General features: G+C 47.1%; 1 protein-coding gene across 1 annotated transcript; it reads left to right on the top strand.

Annotated features, from left to right (window-relative positions):
- Nucleotides 1–230: 230 nt before the first annotated feature.
- TGM7 (transglutaminase 7) lies at nt 231–27143 on the top strand. The gene is made up of 13 exons (XM_002825369.3): nt 231–245; nt 9791–9973; nt 10470–10715; nt 11327–11445; nt 15759–15887; nt 15971–16148; nt 18477–18615; nt 20822–20925; nt 21346–21588; nt 23470–23796; nt 24140–24300; nt 26419–26552; nt 26800–27143. The coding sequence occupies exons 1-13, from the start codon at nt 236–238 to the stop codon at nt 26957–26959; spliced, it is 2133 nt and encodes a 710-aa protein (XP_002825415.3). The 5' UTR covers nt 231–235; the 3' UTR covers nt 26960–27143.

The raw sequence follows: 27143 nt of genomic DNA, 5'->3' as shown, positions 1-27143 counted from the left end.
CAGCACATTTTTACAAGGCTTAAGTCAGAAGCTCCTTTCCTTATGCCAAGATGTACCTGGAACAAGGGGAAATTTAAGAGGAGGAGTGGGAGGAGGAGGAAGTGGCAGCCCCACCTGACTCAGGGATGGAAGGGAAGGTTCTAGTAGGGTGACTGTTAATGCTCAAGAGGCAATTAGGTCTCGAATCGTACTGGTGACTAGTTGAAGGGCCTTGACCGACGGGAGAAGGAGGGAGATGGATCAGGGTGAGTACCGGGAATCGACTTACCTTTTTGGAGGTGCTAAGTCAAGAGAGGGGAGAAGTTTGGAGAGGTAGAGGATGTAGGGAAGCGACAGGAGAGCCTGGATTGATGATTGGTGGCTCACTGTGCAATCCGGCTCCTTCTTCTCACTTCTCCATCTGCATTTGGACCTTGGGGCACAAATCCTACGGCCATTTGTTTTCTTTTCTGAAGCTGTGAACAGCCTTTTCTTTAAAACCTGAGGGGCTGAAATGGCCTTGGGAAGTCTGAGGAGCCCCAAAAAGAGCATGGCCCTTGCCACCAGGTGTCCTTGGGTGCTTGGGAGGCTATTTCTATGGCCAACTCTGAAGCTGTGGGATGATCCCTCTCAGACCCTAGACCTCTCCCTTGTCCAGCTTCTCCCCTGACTTTCATGTCCTCACTGAGAGTTGCTGCCCCCATCCCTGCGTTCAGGCCCCTTTTTCAATCCCTTCAGAACCCTGCCACTCCTCTGCTGGGAGTGAGAAGAACAGGCCCCCGCAGGTTGCACCAGCCTGGCCAACACATGGGGCCTGCCAGGGAGGGCACTAAACATGGGTCATGTATTTCTTTTTTTTTGAGATGGAGTCTCCCTTTGTCACCCAGGCTGGAATGCAATGGCGTGATCTCGGCTCACTGCATTGTCTGCCTCCTGGGTTCAAGGGATTCTCCTACCTCAGCCTCCTGAGTAGCTGGGATTACAGGGGTTCACCACCACACACGGCTAATTTTTGTATTTTTAGTAGAGACGGGGTTTTGCCATGTTGGCCAGGCTAGTCTTGAACTCCTGACCTCAGGTGATCCACCCACCTTGGCCTCCCAAAGTGCTGGGATTACAGGCATGAGCCACCGCGCCTGGCCATGTATGTCTTAAAATAATGTTCTAAAGTATGTATCATGTTCTAATGGCCAGGCACTGTGTCTCACACTGGGCACGGTGGCTCAGGCCTGTAATCACAGCACTTTGGGAGGCCAAGGCAAGCGGGTCTCTTGAGCTGAGGAGTTCGAGACCAGCCTGTCCAACATAGTGAAATCCTGTTTCTACTAAAAATAGAAAAATTAGCCGGGTATGGTGGCACACATCTGTAGTTCCAGCTACTTGGAAGGCTGAGGCGAGAGGATTGCATGAGCCTGGGGGGTCAAATCTGCAGTGAGCTGAGATTGCGCCACTGCACTACGGCCTGGGGGAAAAAGTGAGATCCTGTCTCAAACAAACACAAAATAAAAATAGAGATATAAATGGTTTTTAAATGCAAGACAGAGTTTGATAGAGAAGGCTCAAGAAGCTTGTCATGTGCTAGATTCCAAGGTACTTTAGTGCTAGAGTTTAGCATATCTTTTCCCCTTGGCTATCACCAACTAGAATAAGTCTAAAACAGTTATATTATCTTTTAAAACTGCATATTTTAATTAAACAAATAATACACAAAAATATATACTTATTATAAAAAGCTAAAAGTTCACACAGCATTTTAAAAAGCTCAAGTTTCCTTTTATATACCTATATACTTTCAATCCTGATCCTTTCCCATAGGAAAGCCCCATTAGCAATTTGATCAACTGCTTCCAAATAACACTAGATTACCTAAAACGGTTTGTTTTGTGCAAACGGATTATATATGTTATTTGATGACTTGCTTTTTAAAAACAATCACGTATCTTGAAAATCTTTCCATGTCAGTGCATATTGGTCTATCAAAAATTTGTAATGATTATAATTTTCCATTCTGGGCATATAAGCACAACTTCTTTAATGAGTTTATTAATTTGCTTAGTTTGTTACTATCTCCTTTTGGTGGAAATTTAGATTGTTTCTAATATTTTACTCTTATAAACAATGCTGCAATGATGTCTCTGTTGATATAACTTTGTATACGTGTGTAAATATTTTTTATACATAAGATTTCTAAAAGAACAACTGTTGGAGCAAAGCAATATACAACTTAAGTTTTGATGGATATCAACTGATTGTCTCTAAAATGTCCATATGAATTTACACTCCCACCATCAGTATATGAGACAGTCCATTTCCATATGCCCTCAGCAAAATAGGTTATTGTTATTCCTTTAAATATTTTTGAATGGATCAAAGATGAATCTCATGATTGTTTTAGCTTGCATTTCTTGCTATTATTATAGCAAGACTGTCTTAATATTTATAGCCACTTTTATATATTATGAATAGCAATGCTTTGTACCTAAGAGGTAAAGACTTAAGATTTTAACTTGTGCAGCCAGCTTGAGAACACCTGCTCCTGCCAGCAGCTATTTGAATTGCTGGGTACTGGGTGTAAATAATCGAACAATATAGTTAATCATGTAGACACCATTAAATGAAAATAATGTTTCAAGGAAACACCATAGTAGTAAGTGATTAACTGAATAATAAGAGGTTCAGAGTCTAGGAAATTGCAGAACAGGGCGACAGATCAAGTGGGTCCTGGAGCTGGTTTTGTCCTGACCTGATGAGCTGCGTGAGGGCTTGTGCCCTCCTTGGCATCTTAGACTGGGGAGGCTGAGAGGCAGCTGTGCTTTTTATTGTGTTCTTTGGATCCTTAGGGGTCTGCAGAGAAGCCTAGGGGTGGGCAGAACCCCTGCCCAGTTCTCCCACTAGAGAAGTTCCTCTTAGGTCTTTTATTATGTTTTCATTTGAAGAAAGCACAATATTCACTTACTTGGAAAAAAAAAGTTTGAAAACTTCAGACCAGTACCACTAGCCAGAAGTTAAGAACTAGGTTCTGGAGTCAAACTGTCTAGATTTAATTGCCAATTTTGCCACTTAATTAAGTAGGTGACACTGGCCAAATTACTTAACTTTGCTGATCATCTTCCTACTTATCTGTAACATGGGGCTGATAATATCAAATTGGGTAGTTATAGGGATAGCAAGAGATGATGCATATAAAGCCTGGAGTTCCATAACACTTAGTACTAACTAGATATTCAACTAGTGTTGCAAGTGCAAACATGCCCTATGTTCTGAAATGCTTGGGAAGAATTTTGTGGAGGAGTGGCTGCTGGGTTTTGTTTGAAGAATGGGTACAATGGAGACACAAAGAGATTAGGGAAGGGGCAGGGGCTGTCAGAGGTAGATATGAGTATAATCTATTTGGAGGCCATAGTACAAGTGAAGCAGTTTATTTATGGGCTAGTGGGAGATAGGATTGGAGAGATATGTTGGGACCACATTGTGAAGGACTTGGAATGCTTGGCTAAGGAGTTTGGACTTGAACTTTTAAGTAATAAGACATTTTTATTCTTGCACACTAAAAGAGGCACAGAACACGGCAGTAATCTCCTATAGGAATCTCTTCATATGCTCTCACACAGATTATACTCTTTCACATTTTGTAAGAAGGGAAGAAATGAAAAAGAATAAAGTATTTGTAAAAGTCCTAAAAATGGACAATAATAATGAGAAATGGAAAGAGAAAAGAAGCTAGAATAAATGCAAAAACAAAGACAGAAGAATGGAAGCAGCTGAGTCCACCTTCCACCTGGCATTTTGTGGCAGGTGCCAACTCTGTGCCAGCTGCACTGGATAGAATTTTCCTTTGTTGTCTCCACCTAGAGCGTTCCAGCCTCACCACTAACCTGACTGCCTGGGACTTTGTTGGCAGTTGATTCCTTTAACTGACCCCATTTTTCATCCACCCTAGCTGGGGCCTTAGGAAGCCCTGCAAGTCAAAATATTTCAATAAGTATTTATTAGCCCACCATATGCCCAGGGATTCCAGCCCCTTGCGCACATAGGGTGGTCCTTCTTTTCCTCTTACCAACACCTGTGTTTAGGTCCTCATGAGCCTTTGGCTTAGATAGTTGTGACAGGGCTCTCGCTGCCCTTCCCACCCTTTTCTTCTTCCCCTCTGATCTGGGCTAAATGCCACAGTCAAATTAATCCTAAAGTACAGCTTTGATCCTGCCACTCCTGCTCAAAAGCCTGCCTTTAATCAAAGTAGCCCTTTCCCCTCAATACAAAAAGAATACATGTTCAAAGTAAAAGCTTGGGAAATGCCAAAAAACCTAAAGGAAAGAAAATTTCCAATAATTTCACCACCTAAAGATAATCTGTACATACTAATTTTTAGTCTTTTAAAAAAATCTTCCTTTCTAATGTCTTGTGAATTACGTCTCTATAATCTTTGCTCCTTCTTTTTTGGCTGCTATTTGTGCCCTCTTTGTTGGAATCAAGTTGGAATCATCAGATGAGAGGAATCAAGTTTATGTAGCCAACTCCTATTGTAAGATATTTGGGTTGCACTGAACATTTCTATGCTTAATTTTTGTACGCAAATTATTATTTTTTAAGAAAAAAATCCTAGATAAGAAGTTCATGGGTCAAAGGTATTTATGTTTTAAGGCTTTCTTTTATTTTTATTTTATTTTACTTTATTTATTTATTTGAGATGGAGTCTCGCTGTGTCACCAGGCTGGAGTGCAGTGGCCCGATCTTGGCTCACTGCAACCTCTGCCTCCCGGGTTCAAGCAATTCTTCTGCCTCAGCCTCCCAAGTAGCTGGGACTACAGGCACCCACCACCATGCCCAGCTAATTTTTGTATTTTTAGTAGAGACGAGGTTTCACCATGTTGGTCAGGATGGTCTCGATCTCTTGACCTTGTGATCCGCCCACCTCGGCCTCCCAAAGTGCTGGGATTACAGGCATGAGCCACCGCGCCCGGCCGCTTTCTTTTATTTTGTAATAAATATTGATGAATTGCCCTCAGAAAGGTGTAACATTTTATCTACCCATCAGTGCTAGATCTACCCATAACTACTGAATCAAGCAGCAGCGTCTTGGCCCGGGCTCGAGCCCCTCCTCATCCTGGCCCTGCTGCCCTCACAGGCTCTGTCCCTTCCCGTCCCCTCCATCCCCAGTGCTCTTCTGCAGGATGACTCTCCTTGAACCTCATGCACATGTGTGTCTATCCATTCAGCAAATGTCACCGAGCACCCACCAGGATGGCAGGAGATTGTGCAGGTTAAGGGGGCAGCCTCTGGAGCCAGCCTCCCTGGGTTTGAATCCTATCTCCACCCAGCACCTTCCTGTATGTCAGGAAAAATATTAACAGCTCCATTTCAGGGGGTGGTGAGAACATAAATTACTTCAGACATGCAAAACACTCTAAACAGTGCCAGGCATTGGTAAGTAGTCCATGAACATTAGCCATGCATATCTGCAGTTAGGCACCAGGCTCCTTTCTAGGCAGGGAGATCTGCATTTGAAGATGGCTGAGGTCTCTTGCTTTTGTGGAACAAATTCTAGATATGAAGTACCCTGAAGACAATAGAGAGGGTGTTGTGATAGAAAGTGATCACATGGTGGGAAGTAAAGCATCATGCTTGGTGGCCAAAGAAAGCCCCTGTGCAGTGGTTACTGCTGAACCAAGACCTGAGTGGAGAGATGGAGGCATGAGTGAGGGCAGGGCTGTCTTGGGTTTTGGTGTCAGAGGATAGGAGCTTTGCATCGCGGAGTTCATTACATGCAGATGGCTGTTTTAATGTCGCTTTCTTTCTTTCTTTCTTTCTTTTTCTTTCTTTCTCTTCCTCTCTCTCTTTCTCTTTCTCTCTCTCTCTCTTTCTCTTCCTCTCTCTCTCTTTCTTCTCTCCCTCCCTCCTTCCCTCCCTCTCTCTCTCTCTCTCTCTTTCTTTCTTTCTTTTTTGAGGAAGGGTCTCGCTCTGTTGCTCAGGCTGGAATGCAATGGCACGATCTCAGCTCACTGCAACCTCCCCCTCCCAGGTTCAAGCAATTCTCCTGCCTCGGCCTCCTAAGTAGCTGGGATTACAGGCATGTGCCACCATGCCTGGCTAATTTTTGTATTTTTAGTAGAGACAGGGTTTCAACATGTTGGTCAGGCTGGTCTCGAACTCCTGACCTCGTGATCCGCCCACCTCGGCCTCCCAAAGTGCTGGGATTACAGCCGTGAGCCACTGTGCCTGGCCTGTCTCCTTTTTCTTAAAAGGCTGATAATACATCAGGATATATTTGGTCATTTTATACTCTTGTCTTTGTATTAGTCAAATAAGTGCCAGGAGTCTTGTGGCTGGGGCTTAACTCTCCTCTTACTCATGTCATTAACTCCAGTGGGATTGTGGCCAAGTCAAGAAGGCCTTGTGGGAGCTGACATGTTTTTACTAACTGATTCTGCTTGATTTTCTGCTTTGTTGAGCCTCTTCCTGATCCTCTTGGCTTTCTTTTCCTGCTTTTGAAAACCCTTCCTTTTTGTCTCTTTGACATAAGAAGTCATTGTCTCTTTGACATAAGAAGCACTTCAGTGGAGTGGAATAAAAAAGAAAACCTGAGTGTCCAATGGAGAATGAGTTTTCTCCATGCCACTGCAACCTTGGGCCTCTGGAGAGGAAGACATCTTCCTTCCTCCCCCTCTCCTTTCTTTCCCAAACTAAGAGAAGCCTGGCTCAGGGGAAAATTGAGTTGGCTGTCCCTAGGAACTATGCTTTGAGCTACAAACAGCAGCCAGGAAAAGGCTATCCTGAGTCCTCTTCCCTCCTGTGTGTCCCTGTCTCTTTTGGATCTATGATCATTCAGGGTAGGAGTTGTGTATGGGACGGAGAGGCTTTCTGTGAAGGCTCAGTGGTCCTGCTATGAAAACTTTAGGCCCCTTAGGAACACATGAGAGGCAACCAGTTCCCAACCAGATTGAGGCCAGCTGCTTTCTGACTTTTTTTTTTTTTTTTTTTTTTTTTTTTTTTTGAGACAGTGTCTCGCTCTGTCACCCAGGCTGGAGTGCAGTGGCGCGATCTCGGCTCACTGCAACTTCTGCCTCCCGGGTTCATGCCATTCTCCTGCCGCAGCCTCCTGAGTAGCTGAGATTACAGGCGCCCGCCACCACGCCCAGCTAATTTTTTGTATTTTTAGTAGAGAAGGGGTTTCACCGTGTTATCCAGTACGGTCTTGATCTCCTGACCTTGTGATCTGCCTTCCTTGGCCTCCCAAAGTGCTGGGATTACAGGCGAAAGCCACCACGCCCGGCTGCTTTCTGACTTTTAACTATGATCCATGATTTATATCATGACCCAGCTACACATAAAATTGCCCTTGTTCTTCCTATGTGTGATGCATTGTATGTTTTCTATTCCATTCCATTTTTCTTATTACTGGCTACCTCTCTCTAAATTGATTTCACAAACTACTAAATGAGTTGGAACTGAAGTTTAAAAACTGCTGTTGAATGATCAAAAGGGATCTGTCTTAGATCTTTCTCTAAATTTTCTGGTTCCGATAACATATCTATTTAAGTGCCCCAACACATCAAGAGGCTTAACAACTTTGTACCAATTGATCCAGTAATTCACCTTTGTTGAATCTACCTTACAAAAGATTGCTGTTAAGAGACGGATCAAGGGATCATTGTGCATATTCTGTTTTTAGCCAGACATTTGACACATTTATGGAAAAGATGAAAACTGGATTTGATTTTAGATTGTGAAGGAAATTTAAAAACATTGACTTCAGCTTTATTCAAAGATTAGATGTAGTTAAAGCAGTTGAACAACTACGCCCAAAGAGTTTTTTTTTTTTTTTTTGAGATGGAGTCTCGCTCTGCCACCCAGGCTGGAGTGCAATGGTGCCATCCTGGCTCACTGCAACCTCTACCACCTGGGCTCAAGCAATTCTCCCACCTCAGCCTCCCAAGTACCCGCCACCAGGCCTGGCTAATTTTTGTATTTTAGTAGACGCGGGGTTTCACCATGTTGGCCAGGCTGGTCTCGAACTCCTGACCTCAAGTGATTCACCCATCTCGGCCTCCCAAAGTGCTGGGATTATAGGCGTGAGCCACAGTGCCCAGCCCCAAAGAGTATTTCTTAATGGCTCAGTGTTAACATGAAAGAAAGAGCTGACGATACACCACTGGCCTCCAACTTAAGCTCTAATGCTTAGAAACATCTTATTACTGATTACTTAGATGAAGACTGGAAGATAGTTTAGCCAGTCTAGAGATGGAAAAGTAAAACATTTGGGTCAAAAAATCAGAATCTATCAACCTGAGCAACATAGGGAGACGCCATCTCTACAAAATATAAAAAAAAAAATATTGTGGGGCATGGTAGTGCACAACTGTGGTCCAACCTACTTGGGAAGCTGAGATGGGAGGATCACTTGAGCCCAGAATGAAGGCTGAGGCTGCAGTGAGCCAGAAGCATGCCATTGCACTCCAGCCTGGGCTGCAGAGTGAGACCCTGTCTTTAAAAAAAAAGGATCAAGATAGGTAGGAAAGACGCAAAAACATTAAGAACCTCTGTGGAAGTTCAAAATGGAAATGGCACAAAAACTGGCTGGGAGCAAATATGAATTTTTCCTTTAGGATGCTGCTTAGCAGCCTCTCTTCTCAGTAAAAAATGTCTTCAGACATTGCCAAATGTCCTCCAGGGCACAGAATTTCCCCTGTTGAGAACCACCGAGATAAACTGATGTACTACTAGAGGAAAGACCTGATGAACTTTTGTTGACAGTAAATGCAATCTAAACCTTGCTAGCAAAGGTCGCAAAAGAAATGCAATCCAAAAACGCATGATTCCTACCAGTAAGAGTAAAATAATGACTCCTTACTCTGTACGTGGCACAACGCCAAGGTCCTTCCATAGGCATCCTCACTTAACGCCCCCATGAACCCTATAAGGTAGGAATACAATTTTCTCCCTTTTTCAGATGAGGACGCTGACGTTTAGGGATATTAAGTGACTTGCTCGTGGTCTCACAGTCCAGGCGATAGACCTGAGGCTGTGTCAGTCCAGAGCCTGCCCACTGCACCCTGTGCTATGAGAGTTTCACAACCATATACCAGGTGTGCACACACAGGAAGCAGGCAGTGCCCTCCTCATAGACCTAGAAATGGCTGAGAAGTCAGACCTAAGTTACAAGTGACCCAGAGAGTCTCCAGAATTCCAAAGCAGGGACTTGCCCTATGGCTGAAGTCCCAGCCTCCAGTCAGCTCACTGACTTAATTCATACAAAATCCTAGTATGTTTATTCTTATATCAGTAGGATAATAGGGTGACTTTTAGAAAGATTGTCAACAAATAGTTAAGAGCATGCAGCGGCACTTCAGGGGTTAAGTTTCGGTTATCTGGAATTGTTTCCCTTTTGGGGACCCCAATCCTTGATTATTGCGGCTCCAGGTCCAGACGTGGAATTCACCAGGATCAACACTCCCCCACGCCGACTCCCCGCACAGCCCCTGCGCACACCCCACCCCACCCCCGCACACCCCACCCTCCACCGCACACCCCACCCCCCGCACACACACCCCCGCACGCCCTCCCCCGCACACCCCACTCCCCCCCGCACAGCCCCCCGCACACCCCACCCCACCCCCGCACACCCCACCCTCCCCCACACACCCCACCCCCCCGCCCACACCCCCCCGCACGCCCCCCCCACCCCGCACACCCCACCTCCTCCGCGCACGCCCCACCACCCGCCGCACCTCCCAGAAATGACTGAGAAGCCACAAGGGATGCCTGAGCCCAGGGGGCTGCAGGTGGGCGTGACCTGTCCCCTCCCCTCCCCTAGTGGCAACCTTGCAGCTTGAGTCTGTCGACCTGCAGAGCTCCAGGAACAACAAGGAGCACCACACGCAGGAGATGGGCGTCAAGCGGCTCACTGTGCGCCGCGGCCAGCCCTTCTACCTCCAGCTGAGCTTCAGCCGACCCTTCCAGTCCCAGAGCGACCACATCACCTTTGTGGCTGAGACCGGTGAGTTTGCCCTGCCCCAAGGCCCCGCAGGTTCCGTCAAAATGAGGGCATTTGCAGAGTCTGCCTGCAGGGCCCCTGCCTTTCCCACCTGAGCTGCCCTCATTGGGAATGAGTCCTGGGAGCCCCAGGCCCCTCATGCTCAGGACCCTGTTAGTGCTGTTAAGGAGAGATCTGGTCAACTCGGCAAACTGAGGTTGTGGCAGTTAACAACCAACCTGTAGTTACACAATAAGCACTGTGCTAAAACTTTACACACATTAGCTCATTTAATCCCCAGGACAAGACTTTCAGGTGGTACTATTATGATCCCCTTTTAACAGATTAAACAACGGAGGCCTGGGGATCTTAAATGGTTTGCCTGAGGACACTCAGTGGCAGTAAAAGCCAAAAGCATTAGCAGGTGGTGGGAGAAGGTGACGGTCCTTCCAACCCCCCTGGAATCATATACCACACAGGTTTTTTGAGCCTCACTTTGGGGTCATTGTCTCCTACACAGGACCCAAGCCGTCAGAGCTGCTGGGGACCCGAGCCACATTCTTCCTCACCAGGGTCCAGCCCGGGAATGTCTGGAGCACTTCAGATTTCACCATTGACTCCAACTCTCTCCAAGTTTCCCTTTTCACACCAGCCAATGCAGTTATTGGCCATTACACTCTGAAGATAGAGGTCCCTCAGGGCCAAGGTCACAGTGTGACTTACCTGCTGGGGACTTTCATCCTACTTTTTAACCCTTGGAGTCCAGGTAGGACGTGCCCACAGCTTGTAATGCTAACCTGATCCATTGGGAAGGCCCTGTGAGGTTCTTTGGGAAAAGCCCAGAAAATAAATCGCCACATAGCTATGCAATGTAGCAGCATGTGCTCTCACAAAAATCATCTTTACAAATAATTTCTAATGGCATGAGGAAAGTATTCAAGATGTGATGTTAAGTGAAAACATTGGAACATTTCCTAATATGAGCCTAATTGTATTAAGATGCACAGAAAGAGAGAGTGGCTAGAATACACCAAAACATAATGGCGGGTGTCTCTGAGTAGTGGGAGTGAGCAGTTTCCATTGTCTTCTACCCATCCATCTCTACTTTCTGAATCTCTACAATAAGCCAACCCTACAATCAGTCACTTTTACAATCAAGAAAAGATCGTTGGTTTTTAAAGTGTACATTGTATTTCTGGCTTCTAGAAAAGCACATAGTAGATCTTTAAGGGAGTCCAGTCTTAATTTCTGTTGCTATCAACCCATCAACTGTTCCTCCTGTTTTCCAGAAACACGTTGTCGTTACTGTTTTTTAATTTTATTATTCTTTTTTTTTGGTTTGGGATTTTGCCCGCTCCACTACTCTTAACTGCTCAGAGGACGATGTCTACCTGCCAAGTGAAATACTGCTGCAGGAGTATATCATGCGAGATTATGGCTTTGTTTACAAGGGTCATGAAAAATTCATCACCTCCTGGCCCTGGAACTACGGGCAGGTAACACTATTACCCAGTGTGGGCCTGGGGTGGACTCCGTAAGGCTGGTCCTTACACAACCCTGTTATGTAAGGCTGTTATATTACACAGCCCTCATAGAGGGCCACTAATACAAGCAAGGGTGTAAGGGGCTGGGCCAGCTTCACATCCAGTGAGAGGGGCAAGGAAGGAAGGGGTGGATGTCTTTCCTTTTTAGTTTTTAACGTTTTATTATGAAAAACCTTAAAACATAATCAAAATAGACAGGCTACTACAACAGATCTCCTTGTACCCACCTCTCAGCTTCAGTAATGATCAATGTATCATGAGTCTGTTTCATCAACACTGGGGGTTTGCAAACTACAGCCCACAGACCAAATGTGGCTACTGCCTGTTTAGCCCACGAGCTGAGAATAGTTTTCACATTTTTTACTTGTTGAAAAGGAATTGTAAAAGAATAATATTTTGTGATGTGAAAATTATATGAAGTTCAAATTTCAGTGTTCACAAATAGCATTTTATTGCAAATAGCCATGTTTATTCATTTAGATGTAGTCTGTGGCTGCTTGCACGCTGCATTGGCAGAATTGAGCTATTAAGACAGAGATCTGGTTCAACACACGCAAATCAATAAACGTAATCCAGCATATAAACAGAATCAATGACAAAAACCGCATGATTATCTCAATAGATGCAGAAAAGGCCTTTGACAAAATTCAACAACCTTCATGCTAAAAACTCTCAATAAATTAGGTATTGATGGGACATATCTCAAAATAATAAGAGCTACCTGTGACAAACCCACAGCCAATATCATATGAATGGGCAAAAACTGGAAGCATTGCCTTTGAAAATTGGCACAAGACAGGGATGTCCTCTCTCACCACTCCTATTCAACATAGTGTGGGAAGTTCTTGCCAGGGCAATCAGGCAGGAGAAGGAAATAAAGGGTATTCAATTAGGAAAAGAGGAAGTCAAATTGTCCCTGTTTGCAGATGACATGATTGTATATCTAGAAAACCCGATCGTCTCAGCCCAAAATCTCCTTAAGCTGATAGGCAACTTCAGCAAAGTCTCAGGATACAAAATCAATGTGCAAAAATCACAAGCATTCTTATACACCAATAACAGACAAACAGAGAGCCAAATCGTGAGTGAACTCCCATTCACAATTGCTGCAAAGAGAATAAAATACCTAGGAATCCAACTTACAAGGGACATGAAGGACCTCTTCAAGGAGAACTACAAACCACTGCTCAATGAAATAAAGAGGATACAAGCAAATGGAAGAACATTCCATGCTCATGGGTAGGAAGAATCAGTATCGTGAAAATGGCCATACTGCCCAAGGCAATTTATAGATTCAATGCCATCCCCATCAAGCTACCAATGACTTTCTTCACAGAATTGGAAAAAACTACTTTAAAGTTCATATGGAACCAAAAAAGAGCCTGCATTTCCAAGTCAATCCTAAGCCAAAAGAACAAAGCTGGAGGCATCACGCTACCTGACTTCGAACTATACTACAAGGCTACAGTAACCAAAACAGCATGGTACTGGTACCAAAACAGAGATATAAACCAATGGAACAGAACAGAACCCTCAGAAAGAATGCCACATATCTACAACCATCTGATCTTTAACAAACCTGACAAAAACAAGAAATGGGGAAAGGATTCCCTATGTAATAAATGGTGCTAGGAAAACTGGCTAGCCATATGTAGAAAGCTGAAATTGGATCCCTTCCTTACACTTTATACAAAAATTAATTCAAGATGGATTAAAGACTTAAATGTTAGACCTGAAACCATAAAAACCCTAGAAGAAAACCTAGGCAATACCATTCAGGACACAGGCATGGGCAAGGACTTCATGTCTAAAACACCAAAAGCAATGGCAAAAAAAGCCAAAATTGACAAATGGGATCTAATTAAACTAAAGAGCTTCTGCACAGCAAAAGAAACTACCATCAGAGTGAACAGACAACCTACAGAATGGGAGAAAATTTTTGCAATCTACTCATCTGGTAAAGGGCTAATATCCAGAATCTACAATGAACTCAAACAAATTTACAAGAAAAAAACAAACAACCCCATCAAAAAGTGGGCAAAGGATATGAACAGACACTTCTCAAAAGAAGACATTTATGCAGCCAACAGACACATGAAAAAATGCTCATCATCACTGGCCATCAGAGAAATGCAAATCAAAACCACAATGAGATACCATCTCACACCAGTTAGAATGGCAATCATTAAAAGGTCAGGAAACAACAGGTGCTGGAGAGGATGTGGAGAAATAGGAACACTTTTACACTGTTGGTGGGACTGTAAACTAGTTCCACCATTGTGGAAGTCAGTGTGGCGATTCCTCAGGGATCTAGAACTAGAAATACCATTTGACCCAGCAATCCCATTACTGGGTATATACCGAAAGGATTATAAATCATGCTGCTGTAAAGACACATGTACACATATGTTTATTGTGGCACTATTCACAATAGCAAAGACTTGGAACCAACCCAGATGTCCAACAATGATAGACTGGATTAAGAAAATGTGGCACATATACACCATGGAATACTATGCAGCCATAAAAAATGATGAGTTCAAGTCCTTTGTAGGGACATGGATGAACTGGAAACCATCATTCTCAGCAAACTATCACAAGGACAAAAAACCAAACACCGCATGTTCTCACTCATAGATGGGAATTGAACAATGAGAACACATGGACACAGGAAGGGGAACATCACACACCGGGGCCTGTTGTGGGGTTGGGGGAGGGGGGAGGGATAGCATTAGGAGATATACCTAATGTTAAATGATGAGTTAATGGGTGCAGCACACCAACATGGCACATGTATACATATGTAACTAACCTGCACGTTGTGCACATGTACTCTAGAACTTAAAGTAGAATAAAAAAAAAAAAAAAGACAGAAACCTTATGGCCTGCAAAGGCTAAAATATTTACTATTTGGTTTTTTACAGAAAAAGTTTGTCCTTCTCTGGTCTGTACTCCTCTGCCTCCATCCCTGCTCCCCACTCCACCACTAGATTTTTTTTTTTTTTTTTTGAGATAGAGTCTCACTCTGTTGCCCAGGCTGGAGTGCAGTGGCATGATCTTGGCTCACTGCAACCTCCTGGGTTCAAGTGATTCTCCCACCTCAGCTTCCTGAGTAGCTAGGACTACAGGTGCGAGCCATAATGCCCAGCTAATTTTTGTATTTTTAGTAGAGACGGGGTTTCACCATGTTGGCCAGGCTGGTCTCAAACTTCTGACCTCAGGTGATCCACCTGCCTTGGCCTCTCGAAGTACTGGGATTACAGCCACCGCTCCTGGCAAATTTTTTTAAAGCAAATTACAGATACCATATCATTTAATCCAGTAACACTTCAGCATATTTAATCCAATAGTACTTCAGAATATAGTCATGTAAAAGTTGATGACTCTTTCTGCAAAACTTAATCAGAATACGTGATTGTAACTGAAAAAAAAAGAACAGTAATTCTTTAATAACATCCAATATCCAGTCAATGTAGAGAGGGGGACCTTGGCTCTGGGCAACGTTTCCACTCTCAACCCCCGCAGGTGTAGTTTCTCTCTCCTTCCCACTGCCACCTCGGTCCTGTCCACAAACTCCAAAAGGGAAGAGGTGGGGGAAGCCTTGCTGAGGGAGAGCACATTTTCCCCATTCTCCAACCGTGGTGACCTGTAACCCTCTTTGAAACTGAGACAAATACCTGTGCATTTGGCAGCCAAAGGGTTGTGACAAACATTGTGCACGTCTATCATGAGCCCACCCCGGCTCCTCCAGGGCCTGCAGCGTCTGCTCTGAGTTCCTCTACCTGATTTCAAGACTGGCACGCCTGGCCCTACATTGATCTCTAGACTTTTTCTGCTCTGATCCCTTCCCTGCTCCTTCAAGTCCTCCAGATAGAAGTCTGTCTAAGTCCTTGATACCCACCATGCTCAAAGACCTCAGGTAAATATGCCCACTCTCCTCTTCCTTCCCACCCATTCCATCAAAGCCCATTGGCACCAAAGCCTTCTCTCATCTATTCAGCCAACGGGGGTCTCTCACTCTCTGAATTCTGTTTCCATTTTTCATCAGAGCCACACAGTTTAGTTTTTCAGAATTTCAAACCTAATACATTCCCAATTTGATTTAAAAGCTCTTCAAAGGCAGGACCTTGTCTTATATTTAGCACCCTCCCCCTGCCCCCACATCCCCATATACGTGCCATCCCCAAAAGTCTGTTAATGACTTAAAGTTTCAGAAGTCTAGACATTTGCTCTTCTCTTTTTTCTCCCTTAAAATCACTTGGAAGTTTGAAGAGGACATCATAGACATCTGCTTTGAGATCCTGAACAAGAGCCTGTACTACTTAAAGAACCCGGCCAAAGACTGTTCCCGGCGGAACGACGTGGTGTACGTGTGCAGGGTGGTGAGTGCCATGGTAAGGATGGATGTTTCCCGCCGTCTGAGGACAGTCTGAGCTTCCCCGGGAGCTGTGGAAACCCACCTGTCTGTCCTCTGCAGATCAACAGCAACGATGACAATGGTGTGCTGCAGGGGAACTGGGGTGAGGACTACTCCAAAGGGGTCAGTCCTCTGGAGTGGAACGGCAGCGTGGCCATCCTACGACAGTGGTCAGCCAGGGGCGGGCAGCCTGTGAAGTACGGACAGTGCTGGGTCTTCGCCTCTGTTATGTGCACCGGTGAGTGAAAGATCACTCACTTAGGGGTGTGATTAACTTCATTTCAGAGAAGTTAACTGTGGCTCATAAAGGTTCAGTAGCTTGCCCATGGCCCCACAGCTGGGGGTGGTGGGCACCCAGGCCCTGAGCCAGCACACCATACAGTCTCGAGGGATCCTGTGCATTTATGTGAGAGGGGGGTTGACCTGTGGCAATCACCTCACAGTATCCTTGATGGATCAGTCAGACTGTTAAAACTGTCATTTGGATAGACCTGTTTGTGGTCCCGAAGCAGAAACCAAATGGCTTCTTTCTGCCACCTGCTCAGGCATCTCAGCTCGAGGTGAGCCTGGCATGCAGGGCAGGTGGAAGTAGATGGCGTGAGATAGCTGACCTCACCCATAGGCAGAGCTAGCAGCCCCCAAATGCTTCACTGAGAGATCCTTGAGCAGTTATCATTATAGACTTGCCACCTTGTTGACTACCCTTAAAGAACATCAATGTTTTATGCAGTATCAAGTATTTACAATTCAGTGCAAAGTTGTTGAGCAGACCATCTGTGATGAGAGAAAGATGGAGAGTACTTGTCTCACCCTTGCAAGGCCAGAATCTCTTAGACAGGCCTGTCCTGCTACATGATGGAGCTCGATGAACATTTGCTGAACTAACAGGGTGACTCTGAGTTGGAGAAAGGAGGAGCAGAGAATGGGGAGGACAGAGACAGGTGCCAAAGACAAGGGCAGAGACTTTTTGGAGAGGGGCAGCAGATGCTGGCAGTTATATACAGGTGCTACAGACACAGAAGAGGTTTAAATCTGAGTGTTTGAATCCAGTGACCTCACTTTTCCCAGGTGTGAAATGGGGCTAGGGCTACTCTGGCACTCAGTATTCTCAGTTGTTCCTTGGGCTGGGAAGTCCCCAGGCCGTGCTAGGTAGGTGTTATGGAGGAGGCCTGGGATGAGCAGGAGAAGGACGAGGTCCACCACCCTGCTCCATTTCCAAGCCTCTCCCCACTCCCAGGCGCTCGAGTTACAGGGCCACTGTGCACTGGGGGAGCTGCCCCTGCCAAGCTTCCTCTGGCCATTTCCAGCCCAGGTGTAGCTCCCATGCCTGCTAAGGATCTGTGACAAGCCCAGGAGCTGTGCTGTGAGTGAACAGGTGACTGTAGACAGGAAGCCTTCTTGGGGGCTCTTCAGTGAACCAAAACAAAAGGATTGGTCGCTCTCAATATTCCTTTTACTTTTTGAAGCTGTGTAATCCTCCTGGCAGCCTCAGTAGGCACCGTCTGCCCCTCCTGGGAGGGAGAGGAGTGGGATAAACCTCTCTGAACTCCTCACCATGCTGGCGGATGTCAGGACCCACGTCCCCTCAAGGTCACACCTGGCTCTTGCTGGCTCTTGGCTTGACTTCCTCTGGCTCTGGGCAGGCAGGGGTGTGTGTGTGTGTTTGTGTGTGTGTGTATGTGTTGGGGGTAATGTTTACACTGTGTGACTAGATTTGTGAAATCCTAACTCAGCTTTTAAAAGCCTTTGTAGCAGTATCATGAGAAGCCACAAGAGGGAGCTGCTGCCTTATTAAAGATGGTTGCTGGCTCTGTGGTTTCCCCTTATCTCTGCTGACGGTTTCCACTGTCTCTAGAAGTCTATCTTGTCCCTCCATCTATCCTCGAATTTCTTTCATACCTCCCCCTACCTCTTGTCTTTAAGTAGAATTACAGATCCCAAATTTCAGAGCTAGGGTGGGAGGAGGGTGATGAAATAATCTGTACAACAACCCCCCGTGACACGTGTTTACCTACGTAACAAATCTTCATGTGTACCCTCAAACCTAAAAGTTAAAAAACATTTCAGAACTAAGTTTTCAGCCTCCCTAGTAGCTGGAACTACAGGCATGCGCCACTACACCCAGCTAATTTTTTTTTTTTTGTATTTTTAGTAGAGACAGGGTTTCCCTATGTTGGCCAGACTGGTCTCAAACCCCTGACCTCGTGATCCGCCTGAGCCTCCCAAAGTGCTGGGATTACAGGCGTAAGCCACCGCGCCTGGCCCTCTGTTTTTAACTTGGAAAGCTGCTGAGTGGAAAGACTCCTAAATGATAAGTTGGATTATTGTTAACTGTGGTTTTAAGCGACCCTCAAATGATTCCTTTCTCCTTGTGGGATGTTGATCACTGATGCGGCAGCAGGGCTGTGGGACTGGGTGTGGGGCTCTGGTAATAAAGGAGTTACTGGTGTGGTTCTGTAAGCGTCTTGGCTTTCTCTCCTCCAGCTTGAAAGTTACAAATTATGCATGGAAAACCAATAATTCCGCCTGAAATGAACTCAGCGATTCTCTATATTTTTCTCTTTAGTAATGAGATGCTTAGGCGTTCCAACCCGTGTTGTTTCCAATTTCCGTTCCGCGCACAACGTGGATAGGAACTTGACCATCGATACGTACTATGACCGAAATGCCGAGATGCTGTCAACTCAGAAACGAGACAAAATATGGTGAGAGGCACTGTCTTGAACAGATCTCTGCTCTGTCCCAGGGAGGGCAGAAAAACTTTGACCTGGTTCTCTCTGGCTCTTGAGGCAATATTGCAAGATTGCCCTGAGCATTGCTGCTAATGCTCAGAGAAGAGAAGAATTCCCCAACCCAGGAGGCTGTTCTGGCTAATTAGGTCATCAAATTTAACTCATTTCAGAGGTAAAAAACAATGGGATAACATTCTGAGACCTCAACCAAATGACTAGCTGGGCGTCTTCTGAACACTGACCTCAAAAGTCTTTATTCATCTTCCTTTTCCTTCTCTGAGTCTCTGTTTGTACCATCCAGTTTTCCCAGAAGTCAGACAGAGCCTGGACTGGCTGCTTCTGTAGACCTCTTCTTGTCTCTCTTGACTTCTTCCTCTGCCCAACCCACTCCCTGTCTGCATGCATGTGTGCGTGCGTGTGTGTGCGTGCGTGTATGTGCGTGCATGTGTGTGTGTGTGTATCTCTGTGCATCCCTTTCTTTGTGTATCTCTGGTTTCTTTTCCTGGTTCCTTTGTTCTTCTCAGCTCTACCCGCAAATCTGGTTTCCTGTTTCTCTTTTTCCAGCCGGTTTCCAGATAAGACTCACTTTGTTTGTTCGTTTGTTTTTGAGATGGAGTCTCGCTCTGTTGCCCAGGCTGGAGTGCAATGGTGTGAACTCAGCTCACTGCAATCTCCACCTCCCAGGTTCAAGCGATTCTCCTGCCTCAGCCACCCGAGTAGATGGGACTACAGGCATGTACCACCACACCTGGCTAATTTTTGTATTTTTAGTAGAGACGGGGTTTCACCATGTTGGTCTCGAACTCTTGACCTCAGATGATCCACTCGCCTCGGCCTCCCATAGTGCTGGGATTACAGGCCTAAGCCACCGCACCCAGCCTCTAGGTAAGACTCTTTGAGTTGTGTGAGGACTACGTGCTGTCCTAGGAGCCCCCTCTCTGAGCTTCAGTTTCCTTGTCTGTAAAATGAAGATAACGTCTACTTCACAGGGTTGCTAGGGTGAAATGAGATCAATGCTGGTAAGGAGGGCTTTTCAGCCTGGGATCCACAGATAGACTCCTAGAGGTCTGAATCGTCTCTGATTCAGGAAGCAGTGGTGTATCTGAGGATATGTAACTTAGGCACAGTTCTGTCTTTGAATGCATATCTTGAGTCTAATCATGAGGAAACATCAGAGAAGCCCAAAATGGGGGCCACTCTGGTTTTAAAAAATAGATAAATAACATAAAGACTGTTTTCATTAAAAGCCCAGACTTCACCACTAGGTAATATCTCCATGAAACAAAACTACATTTGTACCCCTTAAATTTACAAAAAAAAAGAAAACGAGAGAGAGCGAGAGATTGTTTTCAAATCCCAATGTAACAAAGAAAGAAAGGTGAAGGAACTGTTCTAAGATCAAAGGAGACAACATGCTGCGTAGCTGAATGCAGTGTGTGATCACAGATGGCATCGCGTACCGCGTGGGAGAAGAATGCTCTAAACAACATCATTAGGTCAACTGACAACATTAAAATATAGACAGTAAATTAGATAAAGGCATCATATCAATATCCAACGTGCTAGGGTTGATGAACTATGCAGGGGTTATGTAAGAGAAGATCCCTATTCTTAGGAAATACACACTGAAGTGTATATGTGTAGATATCTATTCTTGTCCACATTGAAAGAAAGCAAATGGGGCAAAATGTTAACAACAGATGAATTGGGTAGATGGGTGTTCTTTGTACTATTCTTTTTTCTGTTTTTTGAGATGGAGTCTCGCTCTGTCGCCCAGGCTGGAGTGCAGCGGTGCCATCTTGGCTCACTGCAAGCTCCGCCTCCTGGGTTCACACCATTCTCCTGCCTCAGCCTCCCGAGTAGCTGGGACTGCAGGTGCCCACCACCACGCCCAGCTACTTTTTTGTATTTTTAGTAGAGACGGGGTTTCACCGTGTTAGCCAGGATGGTCTCCATCTCCTGACCTTGTGATCCGCCCACCTCGGCTTCCCAAAGTGCTGGGATTACAGGCGTGAGTCACCGCGCCCAGCCTGTACTATTCTTGTGACTTTTAGTACAAAATTACTTCCTAATAAAAAGTAAGGAAAAGAAACAATGATATAAATCACCCCGTATAGTGCCTGGTACCTGGCAAAACCTCAGCTAACATGAGTCCTTTTCTCCTTACTCCCTCCTGCAGGAACTTCCATGTCTGGAATGAGTGCTGGATGATCCGGAAAGATCTCCCACCAGGATACGACGGGTGGCAGGTTCTGGACCCCACTCCCCAGCAGACCAGCAGTGGTGAGTGAGGACCACTGCAACAGGCTCTGTGGGGACGCAGATTAGGGTGACTGGCCGTGGGAGCAGGAGACCAGGGAGGAGCAGCGTCTTCCACGGCACCCTCTTCCCGAGGTCCCAGCCGACACAGCTTTGGATCAGGAATCTAACTCCACCATTGACAGAGTCACCCGGATGGGTCACCTGGGTGGGTCACTGGGCCTCAGTTGTGTCCTTACCTGTAAAGTGGAAAAGCTGATGATGAGCATTGCCACTTCACAGGGTGGCTGTGAGGGTCAGATGAATTAATGGGAACAAAAGTGCTTTTTGGGAAGATATCCCATGGGTGAGAGTCGGCGGTGCCACTGCCTATCCCATCTCCACCTCCCACGGCCACAACCAGCTGCCCCTGGCCCCCATATCAGTAGCCTGTTGCCTCCACAGGGCTGTTCTGCTGTGGCCCTGCCTCTGTGAAGGCCATCAGGGAAGGGGATGTCCACCTGGCCTATGACACCCCTTTTGTGTATGCCGAGGTGAACGCCGATGAAGTCATTTGGCTCCTCGGGGATGGCCAGGCCCAGGAAATCCTGGCCCACAACACCAGTTCCATCGGGAAGGAGATCAGCACCAAGATGGTGGGGTCAGACCAGCGCCACAGCATCACCAGCTCCTACAAGTACCCAGAAGGTGCTGGGCGGGTATTCGGGGAGAGGGCTGGTTTAAGCTTCTTTGTGATGCTCCCTAGCTGGGAAGGCTCCAAGTTGAAACTATCACCATCTAATCACCTCTTCCTCATGGCAAACTCCTAGGGGTCCTTCCTGGATCCCAGGCATGTGGCCCTAGGGTAGGGTTACCAGCAAATAAAAATACAGGATGCCCAGTTAAATTTGAATTCCAGGTAGATCCAGATAAACAAATATTTTATTTGTGTAATATATGTCCCAAATGTTGTATGAGACATACTTATTCTAAAAAGTATTCACTGTTTATCTGAAATTCACACTGGGTATGATTTTTAATATATATGTTCCAAATAGTGCATGGAACGTACTATACTAAAAATCATTTGTTGTTTATCTGGAATTCAAATGTGGTTGGATGTCCTGTATTTTAACTCCACCCAGAGTGGCACCACTGTCTCCCTATGTCCATGGCAAAGGGAGCAGTGGAGTCGGGGGGATGGGCCCCTGGGCCTGTGGATGGGGTGGGCACCCCCACGGAGGGCGCGTGTGTGGAGTCAGGCTGCCTGAGTACTGAACAGGGCTCTGCCGTGCCCTGTGTAAGACTGGACACAGTTTACCACCCCTGTGCCTCCATTTCCTCATCTGTAAAACGGGATAACAGTCCCTCGGACGGCTGTTGAGAGGGTTAAATGAGTGTCTACGGAAAGCACTAGGAACAGTGCCTGTGGAATGCAGCAACTGCTCCAGAGAAGTCCACAGGTGGGGGTAAGTTTGGGTCAAGCTGTTGGAGGCCGCACAAATGTTTCTTATGATTAGGCATAATTGAAGCCTGTCAGTAACAATCTGAACCTGTGATCAATTAAGCAGCTGACCAGTCATTACCTCCTTCCCCTTGCTCTTGCTACCCAAATAAATATGAAGGGCGGTAGATGCTCAGTGGCTGCCTTTGCTCACTAGAAGCAGGGAGCCCTTTTCTTCTTCTCTTCTTCTCTCCTCTTCTTATTCTGCATGCTAGCCTTTCCTTAAAACAGTTTCTTCTGTTTTTTACCATTTCTACATTCATCCCTTCGTTCAGTCTTGTAATGATGGTCTCAAGTAGTAACAGTAGTAACTGTGGTAATGACGGTCTCAAGTAGTAACAGTGGCAGTCAGCCACATTAAGCCTCCATGTTGAGTAGCCCCCATGGGCAAGAGATGAAGCTCTTTTGTTTCTTTTTTGGGCGGAGTTTCGCTCTCGTTGCCCAGGCTGGAGTGCAATGGCGCGATCTCGGCTCACCGCAACATCCACCTCCTGGGTTCAAGAGATCCTCCTGCCTCACCCTCCTGAATAGCTGGGATTACAGGCACCCATCACCATGCCCAGCTAATTTTTGTATTTTGGTAGAGATGAGGTTTCACTATGTTGGCCAGGCTGGTCTCAAACTCCTGACCTCAGGTGATCCACCCATCTCAACCTCCCAAATTGCTGGGATTACAGGCGTGAGCCACTGCACCTGGCCGAAGCTCTTTTTTATAAGTTTTGAGCATATATTTTAGCTGGAGGGATGCTGGTCGGGGAGAGAAGCCTCTGGCTTCATGATGATGATGATAGTGATGCTGGTGGCCATAGTGATGGCAGAAACAGTGCTGAGTGCTTGCAGCCACTCAGCCTGACGTTTTTGGGATCCCTTATAAGGAAAGCAGATATCATCCCCAGGTTACAGATGACAGAACAGAACACTGAGAGATTAAAGGACTATGACAGAGCAAGGATTTGAACCCAGCAAGCAGCACCTGAGCCGCGCCGCCTCCCTGTGCTGCTATTCCTGTGCCTTGTTGCCCCGGGAAAGTCACTGGTCCTCTGACCCCTCCCCATGCATGTCTCTCCTACCTCTCCCTTCTGCAGGATCCCCTGAGGAGAGAGCTGTCTTCATGAAGGCTTCTCGGAAAATGCTGGGCCCCCAAAGAGCTTCTTTGCCCTTCCTGGATCTCCTGGAGTCCGGGGGTCTTAGGGATCAGCCAGCGCAGCTGCAGCTTCACCTGGCCGGGATACCCAAGTGGGGCCAGGACCTGCAGCTGCTGCTGCGTATCCAGAGGGTGCCAGACAGCACCCACCCTCGGGGGCCCATCGGACTGGTGGTGCGCTTCTGTGCACAGGCCCTGCTGCATGGGGGTGGCACCCAGAAGCCCCTCTGGAGGCACACGGTGCGGTTGAACCTGGACTTTGGGAAGGGTGAGTGTGAGGCAGGCCTGAGAAGGCACCTACAGGGAGGGGAGCTGTGGGGCCATGAACACAGTGGGGTGGGCCAACCCAGATCACACACAGACCCCTTCCTCTGACACACACACATTCTGGGCAGTGAAGCTGCCAGCTGCTGCACTTCTGATGCCACCCCACCAGGCGAGACGGAGCAGTGAGCCCTGGGGACAGTGTGTGCATGGTGGGACATTGTCTGTCTCTCACATACACTTTTACCTCTCACATGAAAATTCTAATTTTTCCTCTCTCACATCTATATGTCCCGCCTTTCTCTGGTCCATGTCCTGGACTCAAGGTGTCTTTTGTATGTGCTTAGAGACACAGTGGCCGCTCCTCCTGCCCTACAGCAATTACAGAAACAAGCTAACGGACGAAAAGCTCATCCGCGTGTCTGGCATCGCCGAGGTTGAAGAGACAGGGAGGTCCATGCTGGTCCTAAAAGATATCTCTCTGGAGCCTCCCCACTTGTCTATTGAGGTAGTGTCTGGACACGGGTGGGGGCTCTGAGGCTCTCTGACTCACCCAGTCCAGGGCCTGGGGTGCAGCAGCCAGCAATTCACTGTTCCCACCTCACACCACACCGATGGCTCCAGCACAGTATGGTGTGGTCTAGTGCTCAGTACCAGCCTGGGGTTGGAGGGGCATGAAGGCTTCTCAAAGGAGGTACTATTTTTCAGAGGATGCATAGGAAACTGTATAGAGAAATGAGATGGCTGTGAAGGCATTTTAAGTAAGGAAATCATTTTGCAAAGGCAAAGAGATAGGAAAGGCAGTGACTAGGAGATGAAGTAGAGGAGACATATTTAGAGACTCCACAAAGTCAAATTCAAACGATGACCACTGGCTAAGCATGGTGGCTCATGCCTGTAATCCCAGTGCTTTGGGAGGCCAAGGCGGGAGGATCACTTGAACCCAGGAGTTCAAGACCAGTCTGGGCAACATAGCGAGACCTTGTCTCTACTTAAAAGTTTTTCAAAAGTTAGCTGGTGTGGTGGTGCATGCCTCTAGTCCCAGATACTCAGGAGGCTGAGGTGGGAGTCCAGGGAAATCAAGCCTGCAGTGAGCCGAGATCATGCCGCTGCACTCCAGCCTAGACAACAGAGTGAGACCTTGTCTCAACAAAACAAAACAAAAGGTGAGTATTGACAAGATTGAGGTGACAAAGAGGGAAACAAATGAAAAGTGAACTTCAGATTTTGAGTTCAGATGCCTGAGTGGCCAGTGAGGCCATTACACAAAGAAGGAATTTCAGGCGAAGGAAGGGTGAATGGAAGAGGGCAGGTGCATTCCCCATCTCCTGCTACCAGGGTTTTCCTTCCCGAAAGCCTCGTTTCCCCACCTGCCCTTCCCACTCAGAAAGACTTGCCCACTGCCTAGTCCAAACCTGGCTCTGTACCTGGAGGCTTCTCCAACAGCCTGCCCCTCCCCACCCCAATTGAGAACTGGGCAGCTCTAGACCATAAATCAGCTGGCCTACCCCAGGGTTTTCACCCAGGCACACTGTCAGGCTGTCGGGCCAGCTGACACCAGGCAGCCTCTGTGCTGGGGCAAACAGTGGGCAGAAGTGCAAGTGCAGACATAAGCCTGGGGCTGCGGCCAGGGCCCTGCCGTGTACCTGAAGCAAACATGGCAAATGCCAAGTAGGTTGCTAATTGGTCCCCATCAGTAAGGGACCTGCAGATGATTCCACAGTTATTTTAACCTGTTCTGCTTTGACACCCTCATGAGGGTACAAGGGACTTGATATTTTTGTTTGGACCCCAGGTGAGTCAGGTGTGTTCTTCCTTTTCCTTGAGTCTCTGGCCCAGCCAGAACAAGCCCCTAGTATGATCTGGGTGGTCAGAGCTCATTTCAGTTCAACACGTGCTTCCTGATGTCCATCATCTGGCCGGCACTGTTCTAGGCACAGGGGCTCCAGAAATGAGTAGGAAGGATGCCTGCCTCCCACTCACAGGCCACAGCTGTGCTGCCCCATGACACAGCACTGAACACACCTGGAAAAACTCGAGTGCATGCCCTGCTGATGTTTATGAAGACACAGCAGCCTGGGGAACTGGGCTGGGGTCTGGGACACCTGGGTCATGTCCTGGCTCTACCATTAACACATCATGAGGCCTTGGCCTCATTGTTTCTTCGGTAATGAGCATAAGGGCAGGATGACATCACTGATGGCACATGGGTGGCACACATGACACCACTTCCTTATCCCACACCTGTGTTAGATATGAATCAATTGTGATCCTTTGTCTTCAGGATCCTTTTAACACAGCCTTCCTAGTAGCCACCCACTGGAGCTGGCACTTCCATTTAAATCTTGTGGACATCTTGAACTAGATGGTAGGGAGAGAAACGGGTTTCAGCTTGGTGGCAATTGCTGATTGGTGGTGGCTCCTTGGAGTATTGTGACCTAAGGCAGGCCTGTATATGTGTTAATCTCAAGTACTCTCAGCTCACATTCCTCCCTCGCCACTGTAGCACATTAGCTCTAAGCCGCAGTTCCTGGTGGTCGCCAGGGACCTGGGGGTGGGGGTAACTGAACCAGAGTGCAGAAGCGAGGCCAGTTGCCCGTGGGATCGCTGACTTCTCTCCACACAGGTGTCTGAGAGGGCTGAGGTGGGCAAGGCGCTGAGAGTCCACGTCACCCTCACCAATACCTTGATGTTGGCTCTGAGCAGCTGCACGATGGTGCTGGAGGGAAGCGGCCTCGTCAATGGGCAGGTAGCAAAGGAGTAAGTGACGCTTCTGCCCACCTCCCCCTTGCTGGTCTCAGAAAAGGGGTGCCCCATGGCATCACAGGACCCTCCTCAGTCTCCTGTGCGGTGCCTCTCTGCCCCCACTTTCTCACCCTCCTCAGGAAAGGCTGAGCTCAGTGGTGGTGGCGAGTGGGAGCTTCTTACCCACCCAGAGGGGAACCAGATCACCCCTCCCGCCAGCGGGAAGTCCTCGAGCCTCTCACAGGCCCTTTCTGACTTTCAGCCTTGGGACTCTGGTGGCCGGACACACCCTCCAAATTCAACTGGACCTCTACCCGACCAAAGCTGGACCCCGCCAGCTCCAGGTTCTCATCAGCAGCAACGAGGTCAAGGAGATCAAAGGCTACAAGGACATCTTCGTCACTGTGGCTGGGGCTCCCTGAGCCCCACCCTCCAGCTGCCCTCCCTGGCACCCCTGCCCCACCTGGCTCCTTCCTACTCCTGACTATGTCATCTTGGCTCCACCTCTGTCCTGTCTCCAGCCTGCCTGGGAGTGAATGAAGCTCTGTTAGAAACCCCGTGTGCTTTGGGAAGAGACAATAAAGACGTCTTTATTTATCACCAGCA

This window comes from Pongo abelii, chromosome 16 (genome assembly GCF_028885655.2).
Source record: "Pongo abelii isolate AG06213 chromosome 16, NHGRI_mPonAbe1-v2.0_pri, whole genome shotgun sequence".
In the NCBI taxonomy this organism is placed as follows: Eukaryota; Metazoa; Chordata; class Mammalia; order Primates; family Hominidae; genus Pongo; species Pongo abelii.
This window is presented reverse-complemented; position numbering and strand designations above follow the sequence as displayed.

Excerpts from the sequence above, each read along its gene's own strand:
- TGM7 (XM_002825369.3), top strand. Across the intron at positions 18,616-20,821 it reads CAGAAACGAGACAAAATATG|GAACTTCCATGTCTGGAATG; the intron begins GTGAGAGGCACT and ends TCCCTCCTGCAG. Across the intron at positions 24,301-26,418 it reads CTCCCCACTTGTCTATTGAG|GTGTCTGAGAGGGCTGAGGT; the intron begins GTAGTGTCTGGA and ends CTCTCCACACAG.